Source organism: Beta vulgaris, chromosome 1, assembly GCF_026745355.1.
Source record: "Beta vulgaris subsp. vulgaris cultivar EL10 chromosome 1, EL10.2, whole genome shotgun sequence".
In the NCBI taxonomy this organism is placed as follows: Eukaryota; Viridiplantae; Streptophyta; class Magnoliopsida; order Caryophyllales; family Amaranthaceae; genus Beta; species Beta vulgaris.
In genome coordinates this window covers 23,509,075-23,532,143 of record NC_079202.1, presented here as the reverse complement: position 1 = coordinate 23,532,143, position 23,069 = coordinate 23,509,075, and the positions used below count along the sequence as shown (strand labels likewise).

The 23,069-nt window shown below is 37.7% G+C and overlaps 2 protein-coding genes across 2 annotated transcripts; both read left to right on the top strand.

The window, feature by feature from the left end:
* Positions 1–1,455: 1,455 nt before the first annotated feature.
* Positions 1,456–3,225, top strand: LOC125493373 (uncharacterized). The gene is made up of 3 exons (XM_057391460.1): positions 1,456–1,637; positions 1,879–2,704; positions 2,791–3,225. The coding sequence occupies exons 1-3, from the start codon at positions 1,456–1,458 to the stop codon at positions 3,223–3,225; spliced, it is 1,443 nt and encodes a 480-aa protein (XP_057247443.1).
* A 13,578-nt stretch (positions 3,226–16,803) lies between these two features.
* Positions 16,804–18,215, top strand: LOC125493374 (uncharacterized). Its single transcript, XM_048636658.1, has 2 exons — positions 16,804–17,865; positions 18,042–18,215. The coding sequence occupies exons 1-2, from the start codon at positions 16,804–16,806 to the stop codon at positions 18,213–18,215; spliced, it is 1,236 nt and encodes a 411-aa protein (XP_048492615.1).
* Positions 18,216–23,069: the final 4,854 nt, after the last annotated feature.

Here is a 23,069-nt window from a genome sequence, read left to right as displayed (position 1 = left end):
AAATACTTTGCCTTCATCACACACCCAAAAAATCAATTAGGTTCATGACACTAGGCTTGGCGGCCAAGCAAAGCATCGTTGAAAACCGCAAGATCCTGGAAAACCATATCACTAATACACTTTAAAGAGCACAATGCATCCTAATTTTTTTCAATGAATATTCTGTTTATATTAGCTTCTATACTTTCCTACCAAAATCTAGCCATAAATGCATGAATTTCTGAATTATTTTGCTCGGGTACTTGTAAACTCCCTTTACATATTCCTAATGTCTAGTTCCTATTTCTCTTAAAGGGACAAGAACTCTTAACTTTTGTATCTTTTCTTTTCCCCTTTTTCTCTTTTGTACTTTAATGGAACACGTGCTATAAATCTAATGACTTTTGTTATATTTATCTTCGTTTGTGATTTCAGTGCATAATTTCTTACTTAGAATGGCTAGTGTTGTAGCCTAAAAATCAACTGCTATAAATGTGACACGTGGCTCCATCACAGCCCTACAAGTGGCACTCTCCTATTCTAGTAAAGTACATGGGTCATAAGCTTGTATGGACTAAAGTACACTTTTATGAGAAAAAGGTGTAATAAAACCCTTCTTATGGCCCAAAATTGTACTTAGGCCTAGTAGAGGTAAAACACATTTCTGTGTAAAAGGGTGAGGTGTCCTCTCCAATCAGCAATTTCAACGTGTCACAACATTATTGCTTAGCCAACCAGATGCTCCCAAATTAGGGTGACATCAAGGTACAACAGTCATTTCAGACACTATAAATAGTCCTTGAAATCAGGGGAAAGGTACGTTTTTCAGAGCATAGTACTGTTATTCTGCCATAAATTCTCTCCCTCTCTACTTTCTCTCTCTAAAAGTTCATTCATATCCCTGATACCTAACTTAAGCTTCGGAGGGGGAAATACCACCCAAACCTCCAGGGTGGGTCTCCTTTTGTAGGTTTCAAGGCAGAGCTCAGGTTCGGGATTCGAGTCTAGGCGTTGTTGCACAAGTCTCCTAGTTTAGAACCTACTGTTTGGGATTGTAGTATTGATTTACGAGTTTAACGCTACGTAACATTTGGCGCCGTCTGTGGGGAGACTCAACAATGATTGATTGTCACTCATCCAATGTTGCCAGGAATAGAAGCTTTGAGATACAAGTGGAAGATACGGTGGGCGATGAGAGGCCACCTAGAGGAAGAGACAGCCCCTCTGTTGTCGTTCGTTTCTCTGGTGGGAGCAGGGGCCCTGTCATCCAAGAGAATCTTGACCGTCTAGTGATAGCTGGTCATCTGGAAACTGTCTAAAATGACTTCCAGGCTAGGATGGCCGCTATCATGGAGGAGCAAATTAAAAACAATATGCTGTTTTTTCAGGTAAAATCCGGAGCATGCCGCTTTGGTGCCACCTAGGGGGTAGTCTCAAGAAGGTCGTACAGGGACCAGCCGACCTCCTCGGTCGAAGATGACAAAGCAACTGTCTAAAGGAAAACAGCCAGCCGTCATTGAACCAAGAAGGAAGATGGACTGGAAGGTTGTAGTATGTCCAGGAGATAACATTCCTCCTAGTGGTCACAAGATGGAGACGGATGCTAGGGAGTACTTGGAAGCCAAGAGGGCAGCTGCTCTTCAGCGTTCGGCCTCAGGGTCTACTCCCTACATGAAGGATCCTCCATTGAGAATTCCGTCCAGAACATAAGGAAGAAGTCAAAGACCTTCGTCTGTTCAGCCAAGGTAAGAAAAAACGGTTTTACAACCTATGGTGTATAGGCGTCAAGCCGTAGCTAACACCTCCTGAAATCCAGTGCTGAAAGAATATAGCCGGGAGCACATACCCACTTAGGGACATGCTGGGCACTCAAGATTAACTAGCCGACTCCTTTTTCAGTCAGAATCATGGAGTCCCCCCATTCCCAAAGGTTAAGCTCCCGACGATCGAGCCTTTCGATGGCACTACGGATCCAGATGATCATTTATCAGCATACAAACATCAAATGTACTTTCAGGCGGTTGATGATGCTACGTGGTGTAAGAACTTTCCAGCCACGTTGAAAGGGGTAGCTCAAAAATGGTTTAACAATCTTCCTCCTAACTCGGTGAATAATTTCACTGAGCTTAGTATCTTATTTATTACTAGCCATTTTGTAGCAAATCGACAGGAGCAGAAGACCAGCATGCATTTGGGCAAGGTCATCCAAGGGCCTAAAGAAGCCCTGAGAAGCTATGTGAAGAGATTTAGCCTGGAAGCATTGCAGATCCATCATCTGAATGCGGGAGTGGCTTTTGACGCTTTCATTCGGGGTCTAAGACCAGAAAGTTTTAAGTTCAATTTGGTAAAGAAGAAGATATCCACCCTAACTGAGGCCCTTCAGGAGGTCGAGGCATTTATTCATGCTACGGAAGTTTGTGCGGAAGCAAAACATCCAGAGATAAAGAAAATTGAAGAAACCATTCAACCAAAAAAGAGCATCCCCAAGAAAGCTGAAACTTGGGCGGTGACTTCAATGACAACTTCATCCAAACGAAGCAAAAGATCTGAGCCAGAATCATCAGTTGAGCCTATAGAGTTCAGCAAGGATCAGTACTCCATTCTCATGGAGATCAAAGATCAATACGAACTAAAGGCGCCAGTTGAAATGAAGACGCCCTACAGAAACAGGATAATAGCAAGTACTGCCATTTCCACAAAGATTGTAGTCACGAGACGAACGGATGTAAGCATCTGAAAAGAGCTTTAGAAGACTTAGCTCGCAAGGGTAAGGTGAACTCTTATCTACCTCAAGCAAGTAGAAAATTCCAGAAAAAGGATAATCGTCAAGGGAGAAGAAAAGATGATGAAAGCACTGATGAAGATGTAGTGCTAGTGATTTCTGGAGGATTCGCAGCAAGGGGACCTACCAATCGCGGCCACAAAAACTATTTACGGGAACTCAGTCAGCTAATGCTTACCAATCAGGCAGAATCTGATCCTTTCCCTAAAATTATGGTTAGCAAGCTGGATCGCGGGAAGATAAGAACACCCCGTGACGACCCACTGGTGGTAGAGATGAAAATAGCAAATCTCAGGGTAAGACGGATCTTGATTGATACAGGAAGTTCTACCGATATCATCAGTACGGATTGTCTGTCAAGATTGAAGTTTGACGAGAATAATCTAGTTTTAGTCAATCATCCATTGGATTCGGAGGAGGAATCATTCATCCGATGGGAACTGTCACCTTGCCCGTCAGGGTAGGGGACAAAGAAGCCTCCAGGACGCTCTTTGTTAAGTTCTTGGTGGTACGGGATTTGACATCTTATAATGTCATTCTCCGACGACCCACCTTGAACCACATCAAAGCAGTGATTGTTACTCATCTTATGCTAATGAAGTTTGAGTGCGATGGAGGGAAAATTGGATCCCTATAGAGATATCATCAAGCAGCAAGAGAATGCTACCTCACAACTCTAAGACCTTCATCATGGAGAGGAGAAAAGTCAGAGCGGCCAGAGGAAGAGCCGACCAAGAAATGGAAAGGCCAGATAAGTGAGTTGAAGAATGAAGTAGAAAAAGCTCAGACGAAACCCCCTCAAGAAAGCAGGCCATCCATACTCTTGTCGAGCAAAAAGAGGAAATGACTGGCCATCAAGGAAGAGAAAGCTTTATCTGAAGAAGTGATGGCTATCATGGGCATGGGACTATAACGTCCAGAACCGGTGGAGAGACCGGTTGAGATTTTTTTGAATGAAGAACGTCCAGAAAGGACGCTGAAAATTGGATCAAATCTAGGTCCTCAGACCAAGGACGAATTGATCGCGCTATTGAAGGAGTTTGAAGATGTGTTTGCATATACAGTAGAAGAGATGTCGGGAATTGATCCCGAAGTTGCTGTTCATAAGCTAAACATAGATCCAGGGCAAAAGCCAATCCGGCAGAAAAAGAGGCACTTGGGTCCGGCCAGGAACCAAGCTGTTGATCAGGAGGTCCAGAAGCTATTAAAATCAAAGTTCATCCGAGAGACTTATTATCCGGATTGGATTGCCAACGTAGTCATGGTCCCCAAGCCAAATGGAACTTGGAGGATGTGCGTGGACACTACTAGAAAAGGAGCGTTTTCTTAACCCATTGACCTCAACGCTTCCTACAAGCGTTGTTCGGGCTTTTAACTTCTTTATTTTCTCCACGAACTAATGTGTTGAGAATTAGAAATATCACGTGGGAAATCCCAACTCAATAACTGGCTTGCGAATTTCGCGGCCCATTACTAAAAAGTAAAACCTGCCTCACTACTGTTGTATCCCTTTCTAAAAAAATAAATTGAAACCCTTCAAAATTCTCTCGTCTCCCTTTCAATAACTGACTGAAAATTCTTTGCAATCTCTATTCTAATTTGCAGCTTACCTTCGCTCGGACCATAGTTGCTTGTATGAATGAGGTGCATGTATCCTTCTTCTCTCTTTGATTTACAGTTTTCGTTTTTACAGTCACAAATTCACAATGTTATATGATTATAAAAAGTGTGAATCGAAAATAAACAGAAATTGAATTCTTTGATGGTTTGTGAAATTCGTTTGTTTAGTCTGTTTTTTTAAAATAGCAATTTATGGTTTAGTTTGTCACCAATTTTTTCATTCATTTGTTGGTTCCATTTTTATGAGATTTAAGGTTTGCTTGGTCTATTCTTGTTTATCGAATAATAATATTCTAGTTGCAATTTGTTATTACTTTTAAGAGTTATATGTGGCAAGAACCTTTCGTTTTCATAATTCTTTTCTCATCTGCTTGCTCCCCCTTCCACTGAGCATTCTCCTCGCATGCGTTTCTATCCTTAATTTGAATAATTAGTGCTTTTTATTTTTTCTGAAAGAGTACTTACTGCTTAATTGTTCTGTTTTTTGATTTTGGAATCTTTATCCATTTTTCTTATGACATTTAAGTTGGTGGAATATAGAACCATGCCATGGTCTAGGTTACTTCAGGTCATAAGATGGCGAGTTGGATGTAGCTTTATTAGGGTACTTTAGTTTGGTATAGGGGAGAGCGCCATAGAAAATCTTATGTCTCTGATATATATATATATGTATGTTGTTGATTCCTCCAATTGAATAGCTAAACTTTTTTACCTTTTTATAATTAACAATATAGAATGTGCAAATACCATTAGTAACCTTTATCCTTTGTTTTGTAGTGTTGTTTGAACTTGCTTTAGAAAAAAACCATTGACAAACCTCATACTTTCTCCCTGCTTCACCTAATGACTCTGCCTCCCTCATTGGCTTTATCTCCTTGGCATTAGCTTGTTGAAATTTGTCATTCCTATACACTTTAGCATTTCCTCGCGAAGATGTTGCTTGGTTTAGATGTAAGTTTATAGAAAAGTGTTGCTTTGTTGACTTAGGAAGCCCTATCATTGATTAGTTGAAGTTTTCTTTTTCTTATGATCAATCTTTGTTAGCAGGTTCAAGGCTAAACAACCTTTTTTGGAAGAAATCTAGGAAAATAATGGTTGGATGCTCACTATAGTCATTGTTTTCTTTACAAGACTCTACCTCCACTTCGATTAGTGGTTTATTGAAGTCTCTATTTGCATAAAAATTTGCCTCCACTTTCAATAATGCTACCATCCTTGCAAATCCTACACTATTTCTCCCATGTTGCTTGATAGTTTATGTACGACTACAAGTCTATTATGAACCTCCTCTTTTATTATTCCTATGAGTTTTTTCTCTCATATGTTGCTCTAATTATTTATTCCTTATAACTTGCTCTTTTCATACCTTAAATATGTTAATATTTCTATTAAAATAATAGAATTAAGTTTATGAGTTAAATTTCCTTCTGTTTGTTGTTGATGTGTTATAGAGCATGTATATATACGAGTTCTTAGTGTAGCGAAGCAAAGCTGTATGTAATAGCAACAAATTAAATTATTAGATGGCTTTTCTAATGGACTTTCTCTCTCGCTATAGGTGTTAACATATACTCCCCTTCTACATTCTATTGTATTTCTTCGTTCATGAGTTCTTGGAGTTAATGTCTGATTCATTTGCACAAGAATAGTCAATAGACTTCATGCTTGTGAGGAAAGTTTCAAATGTATAATAGTAAATCTTGTGTTGCTTTTTTCTAAGTTCTTTGTTTTTGTTGAACTTTTTGTGAGGTTTGATGAGCATAATAAGATGATGAAGATTGTTGCTACACAATTAGCTATTGTGTTGGATGCGATGTGTGATGAAAAAGCTTATGCTTAACTTATAGATGATGTATAATCAGTCATACATTTGATTACTACAGAAATATTCTTGTAATATTATCACTTTTTTATTGTAAGTTGGCGAATTCGACAGATTATAACATATAAAACATGCTTGCAAATGTTGTTGGCCTTTCTTTCTTTCTTGAGTATAACATATATAATATTGCTATTGTGAAGCTGGAGGGTGCTATATATACCACTATCTTGAACTAGCTTTAAGTTAGAATACATGTGGCTCACTTAATAAATGTTCTCAGTCTTCCTATTATTGTGTTCAAATTTTCTTTGAGATAGGACATCCTATAAATAAAAGTCAACAATGATAATAAGACATAACAAAAGGGAAGGTGAGGCAATGTAATTATCACAACCCATAGAACATAAAATCAAGCTAGGATAGAACATCAAACCAACTTACGTATGTATTCATTGCTACCCATAATTGAAGTACAAGTCATCATGATATTGAAAACATTTTGATTTTATAAGAAATAGAAATATTTGTGAAGAACAATAGGTTACGTTATACTTTATAGCCACTGATTTATTCAGTGTAATCTTCTTTAGCCTCTAAAAATATAGCCACTCGTTTAAAAGTATGCTAAAAAAATAGGTTTTAGAGAGACTAGGAAGCAGGGTGGAAGTAGAGTTAATTTTTCAAGTGAAATCTATCGCAATCAAGCTGGTAGCTAGCTGTTCTTCTTTTTTTTTTTTTTTTCATTGAGCCACTCTTTGTTCACATGTTCACCTCCACTCTCTAAATTCATCTAGCTTAAATTACTCCTCGCTGGTAGTATATCACATTATATTAGATTACTTATGTCATTTTCCTTTTTTTAAGGTCCATGATGATGGTGAAGGAAACGTATCTGAGGATGTTCCATTCAAGCTCGAATCATCAAACACTAGATGATTTCAGAAGGCCTTTTAAAAGACATTATTCATATGTTATGCTTTTGTTAGGTTTAAAGGAGGAAATAGTATAATTTCTCTAACTTGTTTAATGGACACAAGCAAGGTTTTTTGTATGTATATGGATTTGGTTATTAGAGACTGCTTAAATATATATTTATGATATCCTAATGTTTAATTTTTGATGCATTTATCTACAATTATGTATCGAAGTATTGTGTGTTTGATACTTTCACATGCATTTAGTAATCATATCATTGATCGAAGCATCGCATGCTATTACTCCTATGAGAAAAGTTTGAATTGCGACGCAATTTTTTTTGTCAAGAGTTGTATTGGCTCCAAAAAATTTGTGTTCGGTGGCAAGTAATCTACACGTTAAACAGCGTTGAGATCATCTTTATAGGCGTTGGAAAGCGTTGAGAATCTCTACATAGAAAAGCGCTGAAAGGAAGGGGGGGTTGCCAAATAGCGTTGAGAGTCTCGACAGAATAAAGTGTCGAGAATTCTCCACGCATAAAATCTCAACGCTTTTATATTGCGTTGAGAATCAATTTCTCAACACATTTTATCGTCCAGAATCTTGAGGAAAAGTGTTGAGAAAACACTCTTTTTCTAGTAGTGGGATTATACCGATTTGAACAAGGCTTGTCCAAAGGACAGTTTCCCTCTGCCTAAAATCGATCGGTTGGTCGACTCCACAGCGGGGCATGCGCTACTTAGCTTTATATGGACGCCTATTCAGGTTTTCACCAGATTCCTATGTGGCCTGAGGACCAAGACAAGACCTCGTTCATCACTGAGAAAGGTCTCTATGGGTGGCTGAGGATGCCTTTCGGCCTCCGAAATGCGCCAGCTACCTTTCAGAGGTTTATAAACACAGTCTTTCAGCCACAATTGGGAAGGAATATGGAGGCTTACATTGACGATATGATCGTTAAAAGCCGCATGGAGATGGATCATTTGGAGGATTTACGAGAAACATTCTTAACTCTAAGAAAATACAAGTTAAAACTCAACCCGCAGAAGTGTGTATTTGGAGTGGTTGCCGGGAAGTTTTTAGGGTTCCTGGTTGATCAACGAGGAATTGAGGCTAATTTTGTCAAGATACAGGCAATTTTGAACATGACTTCTCCGTCTAAGATTAAGGAAGTCCAGCGTTTGACAGGGTGTTTGGCTGCCCTTGGACGTTTTCTTTCTAAGTCTGGAGATAAGTGTCATCATTTCTTCGCAATAATAAAGAAGAATGCGAAATTTGAGTGGACAGAGGAGGCAGAGAAGGCTCTTCAGCAGGTAAAAGAGCACCTTCGACAATTGCCCAGATTAATCAGCCCGGCCGAAGGAGAGAAACTATATGTATACCTGGCCGTATCTCCGCACGCAGTTAGTGCTGTTCTACTAGCTGAAAGGGACTCGGTACAAATACCAGTCTACTTTGTTAGCCATGTGCTAAAAGATGCTGAGGGAAGATATTCACTGTTAGAGAGGTTCGGCCTGGCACTGCTTATGGCCAGCCGAAAGCTGAGACCATATTTTCTTGCCCATAGTATCCTTGTCTATACTGACCAACCTCTGAGGCAACACTACAAAAAAAATTGGCTATAGAGGCACATCATTAGGCCGACTTGCCTCTAAAACCCCCTTTTACCATCACATAAACATGGTTGCCTCTAATGATATGGTTTTTAGTGTCAAGTATATCTGGTGCTCTAAAGATACATTTCAGCATCAAATGAATGTTGGTTGCCTCTAAAACACATTTTTTAGCATCACATGTATATTGGTTGTCTCTAAATTCAATTTTTAGTATCACATGAATTAATTGTCTCTAAAACCATTTTTTTAGCATCAACTGTAGTTAGTTGTCTCTAAAGCCATGTATTTAGCGTCACATGACTTTCGTTGTCTCTAAAGCCATTTTTTTCAGCATCAACTGTAGTTAGTTGTCTCTAAAGTCATGTATTTAGCGTCACATGAATTTAGTTGTCTCTCAAGCCATTTTTTCAGCATCAACTGTAGTTAGTTGTCTCTAAAACCATGTATTTAACGTCACATGAATTTAGTTGTCTCAATAGCCATTTTTTTCAGCATCACAGAGATTATTGTTGCATCTAAAGATATTTTTTTAGTGTCACTTGAATTGTATAAGGGAAGGGGGGACACCATTCCCATGTTAAAACAATTAACTATCATTTAGAGGAAAAAAGCTCTCATAAAACTGGCAATCCCGCCATAACATCACCATTAATTCTATAAAAACAAGGTAATCCAACTTTAACATAACCATTAATTCCATAAACAAGTAATAGAAAGAACTAAACGAATGAAATAAATACTTTTACCCAAAAATTTTGCAAAAAATCCATGTTCAGAAATAAAATTTGAAAACCAAAACAATATCAAACTTTTTCTGAACAACTTTTGCGAAAATTCATTTTCAGAAAAAAAACTACATTAATTTGCGAAAAGTAACAATTTTTGTTTTTCTAAAAAAAATTCAAATATCAAATTGTGTATGAATAATTCAAAATTTCATTTCAAATATAATCGAAGCTAAAAGTGTTAAAATTTAGAAAATGAAAAAATTTAAAATAATGAAAATTTTAAATATCAATGTGTGAAAACATAATTTAGAAGTTAGACAAGGAAAAAAAAAGTGAATTTAGTTTATACTTTTCGGTTATAATTTTGGGATCATGAATCAAATTTTATCCTTGCTAATGCCTAAAAACGGTAAAATTTATGTTTTTAAAAAATGAGGCACGCATCGCGTGCGTAAATCGCTAGTTAAACATAAGCTAATTAATTAAACCAAAATAACCCACAATTGAACCCATCCACCAGTCCACCACCTACCCACCTTGCCTTAACCCAGCCACCACCCACCCACCTTGCCGTAACCCAGCCACCACCCAGCCACCACCCACCCACGAACACCCAACCACCATCCAACCACGAACACCGACGAACCCAACAAACCCGCCCAACCACCCTTGGAACCGATTCACTCAACCAACCCCAAATTCGATCAAATCACCCCAAATTCGATCAAATCACCCCAAATTCGAACCAATATAATGTGTAGAGTGATTTGGGGTGAAGTTTATTGCATTTAATTGTTCGAAAATAGCCCAGGGTTTGAGTTGTTGAAATTAATTTGGGGGTTTTGATTTAGGCTCATTGTTTCTCAAATTGGTTACTAGATTATGCTCGAACAAGGGTGGATTTTGTGTTTTAGAGTAAGTTTCGTGGTTTAGGGGTTGTTTTTGGGAGTTTTTCGTGTTAGTTTTGAGGTTTTAGGGGGTTTTGGAGCGGTTTAGGGTGGGTGTTGGAGGGGTTGTGCTCGCCGGCGAATTTCGAGCATTTTGGTGGTGGTGGCGGCGATGGTTTTCGTGGTAGCATCCCCAGCGAGAAACGCAGCAACACCGTCCAAATCAAGTAGCAGCTACTCGAAAGTGGTAGCCGGTAGTAGCTTGGCGGTGGCTTTGGGACCCAGCTGCGGTGGCCAGAACGGTAACGAGATAGAGAAAGTCTTTAAATAGAACAAAGCCCTATCAAAATTGAAGCCCCTTGGTTGAAGAGCGGGAAACTGAAATATTGTAGCGGCAAAATGAAATTAGAAAATGTCAAGTGCTAGTTGCCGAAATTTAATTTTCGACTTAAATTTTTTTAAAGTATATCAAATATTTACCTTGCAAATTTTGGGCAATTTGTCATTATAAATAGAAATATGCAAAAAACTCGTGATTCTTATTTCATATCGATTTTATCTAGCCTTTCGAGTTGTTTAAACTAATTTTACTTCCTCCATAACAAAATAAATGTTACACTTTGAAAATTGCATTATTCATCTACTATATTTGACTATGTATTTTTTTATTATAGATAAAATTTACCGTTATTATATAATGTATTGTTGGATTCGTTTTAATGCATACTTTCATGATATTAACTTCTTATAATTTTTACTAATAAACAAGAATAAACAAATAAAGTTATCAATGGTCAAAGTACTGCATCGAAAAACGTAAAAGTCATAGTGTAACATCTATTTTGTCACGGGGAAAGTATATGTTTCAGCATATCGTATTCAATTAAGTAATCAAATATCACTTTCTTTAAACTAGGAAAACATGCGGTATTTTTCACTTACAACGCCTTATCTTATCTCAGTAAACAAACACATTATAGCCTTTGTTAATCGAATTATACTTAAATATATACGTATAACAATATGACTTCATTATTAGCTTTGCCAGATGAATTAAAGTTGACCTTAGCTTATTTGAATTTACTGGAACTAGCTAACTTAATTGACTTGAATTGAACTAATTGATCATAATCATATAAGGCTAGTTAGTTTGAAATAAATACTACTTTGTTTGAGTGTTTAATTGGTAGACATGAAGAATTTAGGAACGACAAAGCTTTTAAAAATTATACTGTAATCTCAAGTTTAGAAAATGAAACTAAATCACAAAATTAGCAGATTTACTTATATAGCAAATAATTGAGTCATTTAAGTGAAATATAGTATAACAATATACTTATATTGATGTATTATTGTATCAATGAGGTTTAAGCCATAGGTTTTCTTGATCGATACTTATAGGCTTCATATCAAGATCTTGTTAATAAGCAATAAGATTTAATCAATTAAGATATTGTTAATGTGCAAAATGATACAGAAATTTAACAAACCTCCTTATATGTTATGATTAACTTAAATAGAGCATTGTTATGTTGAACTAATCTATTGATGGGTTACAATGTTCTACATTTGTTGCAACTGAATTAGATGTTTTTGGTTCCATGATGAATTTAACTTAAAGTGATTAACTTAAGTATGGTATTGTTATTATCTTGAATTAAACTTAGGGTACTGTCAAAGTAGCTGTTTTGAGTTTCAATATAAATTCAACTTAGAGACGACTAACTTAAACGGAGTATTGTCATATTGAACCGATCTGCCAAGTTACATTGTTCCACATTTGTTGTAATTGAATTAGATGCTTTCGTTCCGAAATGAATGCAACTTAAAGATGATTAACTTAAGTAGAAAACTGCTGTTATTATCTTGAAATAGTTTATCGCCTTACATGTTGATACATCTAATGTAACATCAATTCATTCAATTTGACTAAGATACATGAGTTTCAAATTGAATATAACTTGTTAACATTAACTTAAATGGAGTATTGTTGTCTTGATTTAACTTATCGATTCACGTAGATATATACCTTGAACCAATCCACTATTAACTTATTTTACATCGATTATATATTTTCAGTTTTCAAATGCATAAAGCTTAATGACCTCAACTTAGATTTAATTTAAAGATGGTCGATGATTAAAAAAAGCTTAAGCAATGCAACAATTGTTTTCCTCTTTCAATTTTTCTTTTTCTTATTAGAGTTAGACTTGTACCCATATGGCCGTATCTACATCAATATAAAAGAGATCTTTACGTTACAGGTTGATCAACGGAGTACTTGGTACAGAGATAGATATGCCTTTTCAACCATTAAAGCAAGTACTTGTTGGCTATTGCATTTCCTCTTAGGCTCTTATATACGAGGGTGTGCATGTTTACTATCTAGGAATAAAAACACTATCCTTTTCTACACCAACAATGATAACTACCATTTCTGCAAGTGATAACTACCACATTTGTTTCTTTTTAAGTGTAATACTTTGATTTTGCTAGCTACTATATATTCACATATATACTTTGACTCTATTTTTTTTCCTTAATATATAAAAATAAAAATATGATATAAAGTTGCTCGATTTGTTTTAATAAATATATTCATAATATCAATTTTGTATAACTTTTACAAATTACCTAATTAGATATATTAATGGTTAAAATTATGTATTGGCAAACATGAAAGTCAATCTGTTGTAGTGATTTAGATATAGAAGAATTATATATTTTGGCAGAATCTCTTGCCCCTGACTCCCTGATGATAGTTGTATTGTTGGGCGTTAAAAGAAAAAGATAAATTTGTGTTATTTTTTTTCCCATAATCTAATAACATCTAAATTATCGAGTAATTTCATAATAAAAATATAGATAATTTGAGTTTTGAATAAAATAAATAATTATAGCTCTGATTCCCACCATGATTGTCGATACACATACCGCTAATTGAGCTAAATGTGGTCTTCCATCCCCTAGTTCATTGGAAACTCTTGTATTATCAACAAGGAAAACAAAGACATCAAAGCTAAAAATTAAATTAAAACAATTTTTGAGTCAAACAAAATTATAGTAGTACTTCCTTTGTGCCCTATTACATATTTAAGTTGACTTCTTTGGTCAAAGTATAATAATTTTTAAAACTTATTATTTTTAAAGGATTTAATGAGATCTGATTTGATTTTTTGAAGTTAAAAAATTTTTATCAAAAAAGTTTAAAGCCCCGCCCTTCTATGTTTTAAAAATGTTCGTCAAAAGTTTAAAACTCATTCTGGTTTTCATGTAACTCTCATTTCTTCATCTCTCTCTCTCTCTCCTAGGTTTTCTCTCCCCCCTCACTTCCTTCTCATTTCTTCTTCACTATCTATCTCTGAAGAACCGTTGCTGCTGCCGCTTTTTACCACCACGACTGCCGCCTCCTCTACTCACTCACCGACGGTCCTTCATTCTTTTTCTCATCTGCACAAGTATTTTTTTCTATTTTCCTTTTTTCGATTGAATTGGGATTTTTGCTTGATAAGTTGAAAATCTTGGTTTCAATTTTGGGGTTGTTGTTTCGATCTGAATTTGGGGTGGAAATTTCGAATTTGGGTGGGTTATTCGGGTGGATTAGGGGATTTGGGTTCATAAACTAGTTCGAATTTTGTGGGGATTTTATACTTTTGTTCAAATTTTTTGGAATATATCGAATTTATAGCACCATTTTCACCAGTTGACAAAACTGGATGTCCAATCAGACTATTCAACACTGCTGATTTACCCGCACCGACATTGCCAAGTACGACATTGCCAAGTGTTTTCCTTCTATCTTATGCTTAATGAAGTGCTTGATTCCAACCTTAGAAAAACTTCTAATAGAAATTGATGTGGGCTTGATGAAGATGTATCTTCAAGGTACACCTTTTCCTCTAAATGACTAAGAGTGGAACTGTAAACAACATATGAACAAATCAAGGGTGTGAAAATTAAAGACAATGGCAAATGATATACATGAAAATCATCCCTCATTAACAAGTAGGGACTAAAACCACTTATGTCACTAATAAATCAATGAATACTAGTAACTCGCTGAATACTCTTGTGAGATAAAACCCTCACTCTCAAGAACGTTAACAAATCTCCTATGAGTGTTTGTTATCTCTCATTGTTATTGTTCGTTCATTGTCAATCAAGTTTTATATCATAAAGCATATTTCACGGTAGGACAAAATGTCTTGATTAATGTTTTCGTGTTTGGTTTCTGTAATAGAATGATGGATTTTAATGATGATACATCTTATCTGTTCTGCATTGATTTGGACTGTCTCCATATTTCAGCCTTTATAATTAAAAGACTAAGATGCGTTAAGTAGTTTGTACATAAAGATAAGATGATCAAGGCATACCTTAGATGATTTAGCATTTGATGATGTATTATGAACGGAGGAAGTTAGATGATAATATAGAAAATTCTCTCTATAATATTCGTCAACATATGGTCTTTGATGAATGCTTTTGGTGTACAAGGATTCTCTGCAGACTCCTACAGTCCTACTAGATGTTTATCTTCGTAGTTCTGTTAGCCATTCTGTTATTATTCAGCCTCTTTTTTGGGCTTTGCTTGTGTAGTATCCTGTTATTTTGGCAAATAGGGAATCTTTCTCTTATTGCCAACTTTTTTTTTGTTGTTTCCTCATCATATGGTTTGAGAAGGGTCTGCAATAAACATCTTCACTGTTTTTCTAATGGAGCTAGTTATATTACATTTTGCACTAGCCAACCCATATAAACTAGGTTCTTGTTACTGTTCTTCCTTCGGATTTTTGCTTCAATTATTTATGCATGCCGTAGCATTTACAAATTATCATGGCCCGTGGTCCTTTCTAATGATTTTTTGAGCTTGTCTTTAAACTTTTTTGGTTATCGCAGGTGGTATGCACGGAAGGGCCAGAGAGAATTAGAGAACTGATTGCAATGGGTGCATCGTTTGATCACGGCGAGGATGGAAATTTGCACCTAGCAAGGGAGGGTGGGCACTCCCATCACATAATTGTTCATGCTTCAGATATTAGAAGCAGCTATCAGGGAACCTAACATCTTATTTCAACACCACTTTGCAATTGATCTATTGACTTCCCAGGTTAGATTCTGCATGTGTGTTGTTTTTTCTGCTCTTTGGTTTACACTATATGGTTTAGCTTTCTAAATACATAATCATATGGATTTAAATTGGATCCTTCTCTAGTACACTGCATAACACTCAGATAATCTGTTTTAGCGGTCTCAATTACTTAAAATGACTATATATGAAAACCCTAATATATGTTCCGAATAATATGTTCTACTGAAATTTCGTTTGGGTTTGGTTGAGTTCCGATTAATATGTTCTACTGAAATTTCGTTTTTCTGGGTTTGTTCTGAGTTTGAATTCTGGTTATTGTGAAATTTCGATTTTGGGTTTCATTTTTGGTATAGTTTTGCAATTTTCAGATTTATGTTCTTTTTTATTTTGCAATTATTGATCTTTTTTTTGGGTTGAATTTGCAGATTGAATTGCGTTCAAGTTGAAGCTTTATGTTGAAGATTCACTGAAGGTTGAATGTCGGTTGAAGATGGAATTTCTACATATTTTTTATTTTTTTATTTCCTCTTTTGAATGTTTGTATCAATTCTTCAAAATTGTTAGTAATAAGATTATACTTCTAGTTTCCTTTATTAATTTATAATGTTATTTTTTTTGTTGATGTAAGAATGTGCTTGTAACTGTTACTGTACTAATAACACAATGTTGACGCTTACAAGTGTCTATATAGTAACTTCAAATTGCGACATCTTCAATTGCAATGATGCTAAAAAGCCTCAACATTTTCGAAGCCTATGAGTGTCGTTAATTATCGGTGGCTAAATGTTCGCTGCTCCTTTAGGGAGTCGATAATTTTTTATTTCGATGCTTATAAACGTCAAAAAAACCCAAAAAAATTGTCGAAAATGTGGAAATTCTAGTTGTTGCATCTAAAAACATCCTTTAGCGACAGACTTATGGTTGCATTAGGTGCAACTTAAAATTAGAGACGAACTTATGGTTGCCTCTAAATATAAATGGCCTTATCACCAATGTAACATGTGTGCCCCAAAAAGGTGGCATTAGGGGCAACCTATAATTACCGACTGGTTTATGGTCGCCTCTAAATGTAAGTGGCTTTAACAGCACTATAAGTTCTGTGCCTAAAAAAGTGGCATTAGGGGCAACCAACAATTAGCGATAGGCATATGGTTGCCTCTAAACAGAAGTGTCTTTAGCGGCACCATAACTTGTCTGCCTCTAAAAGGTGGCATTAGGGGCAACCTATAATTAGCGACGGACTAATTAGAGGCAGCGAGAAAATTGCTTCTAATCACCATTAGAGGCTACAAATATATATTTAGATGCAATTTTAGATTGCCTATATATGTAGTTTTTTTTGTAGTGCAAGTCCTGCATAAGATGGATGCCTATGGACGGATGCTAAAGTGGGCTGTGGAGCTCAATATGTTTGACTTGACATTTGAGTCCAGAAAGGTGATCAAAGGGCAAGCCCTAGCAGATTTCATTGTAGAGCTTACTCGGCCTACAATAGAATTCGTCCAAGACCCAGCAGATGGAAAACAACATTGGACCCTTATGGTAGATGGATCGTCCACTGCCAATGGTTGTGGAGCTGGGATCATCTTTCAATCACTAGAAAGGGACAAATTTGAATATGCAATCAAATTTCAGTTCCAGGCTTCAAACAATGAAGCAGAGTATGAAGCTCTTTTAGCCGGCATCAAAATGTGCAAAGCGGCCGGAGCCCTGGAAATTGAAGCAAAGACGAAATCTCTGCTGGTGGTTAGTCAAGTCAATGGAGACTTTGAATGCAAGGAAGCATCTATGAGTAAGTATATGAAGCTGATTCAGGAGGAAATAAAAACATTGAAACGATTTGTGCTCGACCAAGTTCCAAGGTCGGAGAATCACCAAGCCGATGCCCTGTCAAAATTACCAAGTTCGGCCGAAGGGGATGTGACGAGGACTATGTTTTGGGAGGTAAAGCCAGCCAAGAGCATTGACCAAAAGGAAGTTCTGTTCCTCAGTCGAGGAAATATGTGGATGAGCCCCATCATAGGATACAAGAAAACAAGACGCTTGCCCACTGATCCCTTGGAAGCCAAGTATGTAAAGGCAAGGGACAAATGGTTTGAGCTGTGGGATGAAACTCTGTATAAGAAAGCATTTAACCGGCCACTCCTCAAGTGCATCACTAGAGAGGACGGGTTGGATATCCTTAAGGAGCTACATGAAGGAGCTTGTGCTTCCCACATTGGGGGAAGGGCGTTAAGGGAAAAGGCTTTAAGGACTGGGTATTATTGGCCTACTTTAAAGGAGGACGCTATGCTTTATGCAAAGAAGTGTGATGGTTGTCACAGGCATGGCAACATTTATCAGAAGTCGTCCAACTATTTGGCTCAAGTTCTTTTTCCTCTTCCCTTTGCCAAATGGGGAGTGGATATCCTTGGGCCATTTCCTGTAGCAGCAGGCCAGAAAAAAATTTGTGATAGTAGTAGTAGACTACTTCACAAAAATGGGTGGAGGCTGAAGCAATGAGGGGAATCACCACCAATGATGTGAAGGGGTTCGTCTGGAAGAACCTCATTACAAGGTTTGGGATGCCTCAGTCTATTGTTTTTGACAATGGGCCACAGTTTGAAACGCCCAAGCTCCGCGAATGGCTGGCCGATCAGGGCATTAAAGCCCACTTTGCTGCTCTTGTCCATCCCCAGGCAAATGGACAAGTTGAAGCATTCAACAAAATTTTATCAGCAGGAATTAAGAAGAAGCTAGACAATGCAAAAGGACTGTGGGTAGAAGAGTTATAGTTGGTTCTTTGGTCAATCAGAACAACAGCCAAGAACTCAACTGGTGAAACTCCATTTATGCTCGTCTATGGCTCAGAGGCCGTCCTCCCTATTGAAATTGAAGAACCAACTCTGCGAGTCATGCTTTATTCAGAAGATGCCAATTGGTCTGCTCTCCGGACGACATTGGATCAGGTTCCTGAAGTAAGGGGCAATGCTCTGTTGAGGATGCAACTCTATAAATTAAGAATGGCTCGAGAATTTAACAAAAGAGTAGCTAGGCGGCCACTGAAGGAGGGAGATCTCGTCCTAAGAAAAATGGAAGCAGTCGGCTGGGCCAAAGAAATGGGTAAGCTCACTCCAAACTGGGAAGGACCTTACAAGATAGTCCAAGAAGTTCGCACCTTTCGTCTGGAGCATATGGACGGTCGTAAGGTTCCCAGGACGTGGAACTCCGACACTTTGAAGAAATATTTTATCTGATATAGCTGAAGAAATGTAATCTTTTGCTAACTTAAAGTGCCTTAAGCACATTAATAAAAAAGTAGAGATGTATACATGTATCTTGGCTCCCAGCCAAGCAAAATTCATATAATACAAATCTACTTCCCTCCTATGACTGTCTCTTTGTTTGATATGTAAGCCTTATTTATTTGTTCAAAGGTATATACCATTGGCCAAGCCGACATTCAAAGCAGAACGACAAATAAAAACACCTCCTATTAGGAGACCGCCAACATGTCAAAATCCTATAGGGACAACACATGACGAAGCTGTCAATTGGTTAATTTAAAGAGTTAACATCTCCTAAACGAAGGCGGCTGAATTAGAAAGCTTTAGTAAAAGTGTCATACTTTCCGTCCAAAGGCCATTCACTGAGATAACAACCTTAGTAAAGGAAAAAGTTTTTTGAAATTTTAACGAGGATGGACGAATTGCCTCAACCTTCATAAGGCATTAAGTCCTATCTTGCATAAGTATATTATGGTCATTCTCCTTCTTGGATCAAAGAAAGGTTGCTGAAACTTCTTCGTCCAAGATGGGGGGCATATAGGCTGAATATACTACTGTAGATAACAAAGTCCTTGTACAAAGAAATTTGGTATAATAAATTCTGATGAAGAATATCTGAGTTTCAGGCCGAACAATTTTTTAAACTTGGCATAACTGATAAATGAACTAAGTTAAAAATAATGGAGTCTTCGGCCAAAGAGAGCTGATCATAAAGGCAGAATAATTTTTATACTTAGTATTATTATTCCAAATAATTGGATTAAACGTCATATGCATAGAATTCTGAGGCAAAGATGTGAGAAAAAATAAACGCTTTTATAGATTATCAAAAAAAGGAAATTACAACCTAGTCTAAAAATGCAAAAAAGTAAAAAAGCTACAAAGTACAAATGGCCTGCGGCCAGGATTGAGAAAAGAGAACTAGAAGAGGATCTAAGCTTGTGGAGTAGCATTGATATCGTCGATCTGGGCTTCGGCGTCGACCTTTTCTTCTTCCTCGTCATCTGAGGATTCTTGAAACACTGGAGGTTCTTCCCCGGCCACATTGACTTTATGAAGGCTCTCCTGAAAGTCGAGCCGACGGACATATCTTGGAATGTCGTCCTCTTCGGATAGCATTTCGAAGGCCTTCACAGCCCAAGACTTCGAAGTGTCAATCACCTCGTTCAGAGCTTTCTTGGCCGACTGGAAAGTTGCAGTGACCTCTTCCTTTAGATCGTGGTTCTTAGCTCAAAGATAACGATTTTCTCTTCGGAGCTCCGCGACCGCCAGAAGGGCTGCATTTCTCTCGTCCTTGAGAGCCAGCTTAAGGGCAACCTTCTCGTCCAGCAGCTCGGACAACCGGATTAGGTACCTCTTATTGTCGGCCTCCATCGTGGCCGAGCGTTTTTCCCAAGCCTCTCTGGACTGGCGATGTAGTACTTCTTGCTCGGCCATGGGAAATTGGGCTTGATCCGCTGCCTTCGTATAGCATCACGGACGATTTGTTTGTTCTATTTTCTGAGCAATCTTGCCCAATCTTCAGTTATTATGCTGCGAGAAAAGAGCTGAAAAAGGAAGGATGAAGATTTGTTAGGACAGTTGGAAAAAAAAGAAATATATACAAGTACAGAAATAAGGCCGCAAAAGAAAAAATGTACCTCAGCAGCAAGTTGAGACATGTGGCCAACATGTCCGGATGAGGCCCCTCTCAAGCCTTTGATATAAGGCTCAGGGAAGCATTTGAAAAGCTCCTGCTTGAGCTTCTCACGGTCGGCCGAATTCATCCTGGCAAAGGCAGCCGATGATTCGTCGTCCGAAAGGGTAGGAGAGCCGTTAGGAGCTTCGTCATCGACCCTTTTTCCTTTATCTGAAAGAGGAGACTCGTCAATATTTCGGACGGGCATAACTACGACTTGTCTGTTGGATGGACTCATCGGGCGCCTGCCAACGCGCAAAGTCCTAACAATGTTAGAATAGTAAGACTCAGCAGAAGATCGGGAAGCCGTCCTATAAGCTTCCAGCATTTGGGAAACCAATTTGGGAACTGGCCCAGAGAAGGCCGACCCGTCTAAAGCTGCGTCCGACTGAGTAGATTGATTCCCTATCCCGTCCAAGTGAGCAACCGCGCCCGGTTGCTCGGAAGCAAGGGGGAGAGTAGGATCGACTGGGCCGGTGTAAGTAACCAAGGCCCTCTCCTCAGTAGTAGAAGGGTCATCCTCGGCCGGAATGGAGATCACGACCTTGGGCGCAGGACGTGAGGGTTTCTTCTTTTCTGCAGTAAATCCCTTGGATTTTTTTGAGGGGGGAGGCGCATATCCGGCTCCGACCAACCTCTTCTTGGTAGCCGCCTTCTCGGCCAAAGCTTTGGACGTTGGGGCATTTTTCTGAAAAAAAAAAGAAACAAGTAAAATTACCAGTGGCCGGAAAAAGGAAAAGTTGATCGGCCAGGTATGGTACAACTTTAGTTAGACGGAGCTCTGTTAAATAGGGAGCCCGTCCAACAAGGGCTCAAAAACAAGATAAAACGATATCCTTGGCGGAAGGAAGCCGACCAATAAATTCTGAACGATTTCCCTCCTAGATGGTGCAGATTCTTGGACGAAGTTCCCCTTTGGGGCAAGATCCGTCTAAACAATAGTCCTCGTCCAAGAGGTCAGTATGTTCACTCTTGGATGAGTCTCGTGGGTTAAAGGAAACTGGCCAAGCTACCCTAGGACGATTTGCTTATTAAAGAAAGGGTTCGTCCACAAAAAAGAAAAAAGAAAAAATCAATCAAAATATTGCTAAGTGTTTACCAAGGTGTCCGTCCTCTTTTCAGAGCCGGACTTGCTGTACTCCTTCCAGAGGTTGTCGGTAAACTTGGACATGCTTATATCACTCGTCCAAGACAATCTGAGCGCTGCTCTGGCCGAATCTACATGAGAAGAAAAAGCCTGATTAGATGGATGATAGTCATTAGACGAAAGTATTACTTAAAGAAAATAGCAAGTTATACCTCTATCCTCGGCCTGCCGGAAGCCAACGGCGACCAAGAAGTTATCACTGTAAAACATCTCCTTAAAGGGGATACAATTGGACGGACCCTTAAAGGAGGAATTGTTGATGGAATACTACGATACTCTAAAGTATTCCATCATCTCTTCGGCTGAAGTGCTCTCCAGCTCTAAGTAGGACGCTGTTCGTCCAGTGTTGGTGGTAGCCCGACTAAAGTACCGGTACCGTCTTGCCACGGCTTCATTGGGTGCCTGGACAAACAGAAATTCGGCTTTCCAGGCATGCGTCTTGGACGTTTTGTCCCAAGACGTCAGGTAGCCCTGACGATTGCACACACTGTGTAACACCCCCAAATTACTTGCTTTTAAATAAATAATTTAGTAAATAATATTTGAGTAATTTAGGAGTATTACCGCCATGTGACTAACACGCTTTCGGCAACCAACTACTAACTAACAAAATAACTTGCAGCGGAATCCTTTAACCAAATATAATAATACTTCTTTATTGATAAAAGTAAATATTGTCTCAAAACTCAATATAAATAAAAACCCTAATCTAGGTGAAGATCCCCTTCCTGGTATGCTTCCATGCACATCCAAAATTCACCTGCAAAACTGCTTACCAAAAATGTAAACAGGGCAAAGCCAAATAGGAAAAAGGAAATATGCGTCAGTATAAAACTGAGTATGAAATGTACTAGATAAGTAACACATTTGTTAGTCCGTAACAATTATTTTCATTTCGAAAACTCCATCACCAATAATCAAGAATAAACTATTTTCAAACACTTAATAATAATTCAAGAATAACATTTTAAGAACAAACTCTTTCCAAACTTGAATAATAATACAAGAATAACCTTTTAAGAACAAACTCTTTCAACAAACACTTGAATAATAATTCAAGAATAACCTTTTAAGAACAAACTCTTTCCAAACAACTTGGATTAAAAATAATCCTGAAAACATTTTCTCTTCTTATCTCCCCTTCTATTTTGCTAAGTGTGCACACCCCCCAAGCTAGTCATCCCATCACGGAGCTATATCAAGGGGTAACTATAATTGCCAACAAGTGGACTTTGAATCTCTTGATATTAATCAAGCGGAAATAATAATAATATGACTTGTAAGTCATGAATAAACCTCCTTTCCTCATAAACAACTTTTTGAACATTCAAAGTTTATAAAAACCAATCATCCTTTCTTTGTAAAAATAATTTAATTTTCCAAAAAGGATAACAAAACTTCTATATAAAAATGATTGATAAAATCATTCCTTCTTTTCACTTCCAAGAGTGAATAATAAAATATTGTAACCATTTCAAACCAAATTTCTAAACTAATCCAACTATTAAATAATAAACAACTTTATAACATAAATCCA

Bases quoted from the DNA above. Each gene is read 5' to 3' on its own strand.
- LOC125493373 (XM_057391460.1), top strand. From the start codon at position 1,456: ATGACAAAGCAACTGTCTAAAGGAAAACAGCCAGCCGTCATTGAACCA. The intron at 1,638-1,878 runs GTCTACTCCCTA...CTCCTTTTTCAG, and splicing joins CTTCAGCGTTCGGCCTCAGG to TCAGAATCATGGAGTCCCCC. The intron at 2,705-2,790 runs GTAAGCATCTGA...AGAAAATTCCAG, and splicing joins TAGTCACGAGACGAACGGAT to AAAAAGGATAATCGTCAAGG.
- LOC125493374 (XM_048636658.1), top strand. From the start codon at position 16,804: ATGGATGCCTATGGACGGATGCTAAAGTGGGCTGTGGAGCTCAATATG. The intron at 17,866-18,041 runs GTAGCAGCAGGC...AATGGGCCACAG, and splicing joins ATATCCTTGGGCCATTTCCT to TTTGAAACGCCCAAGCTCCG.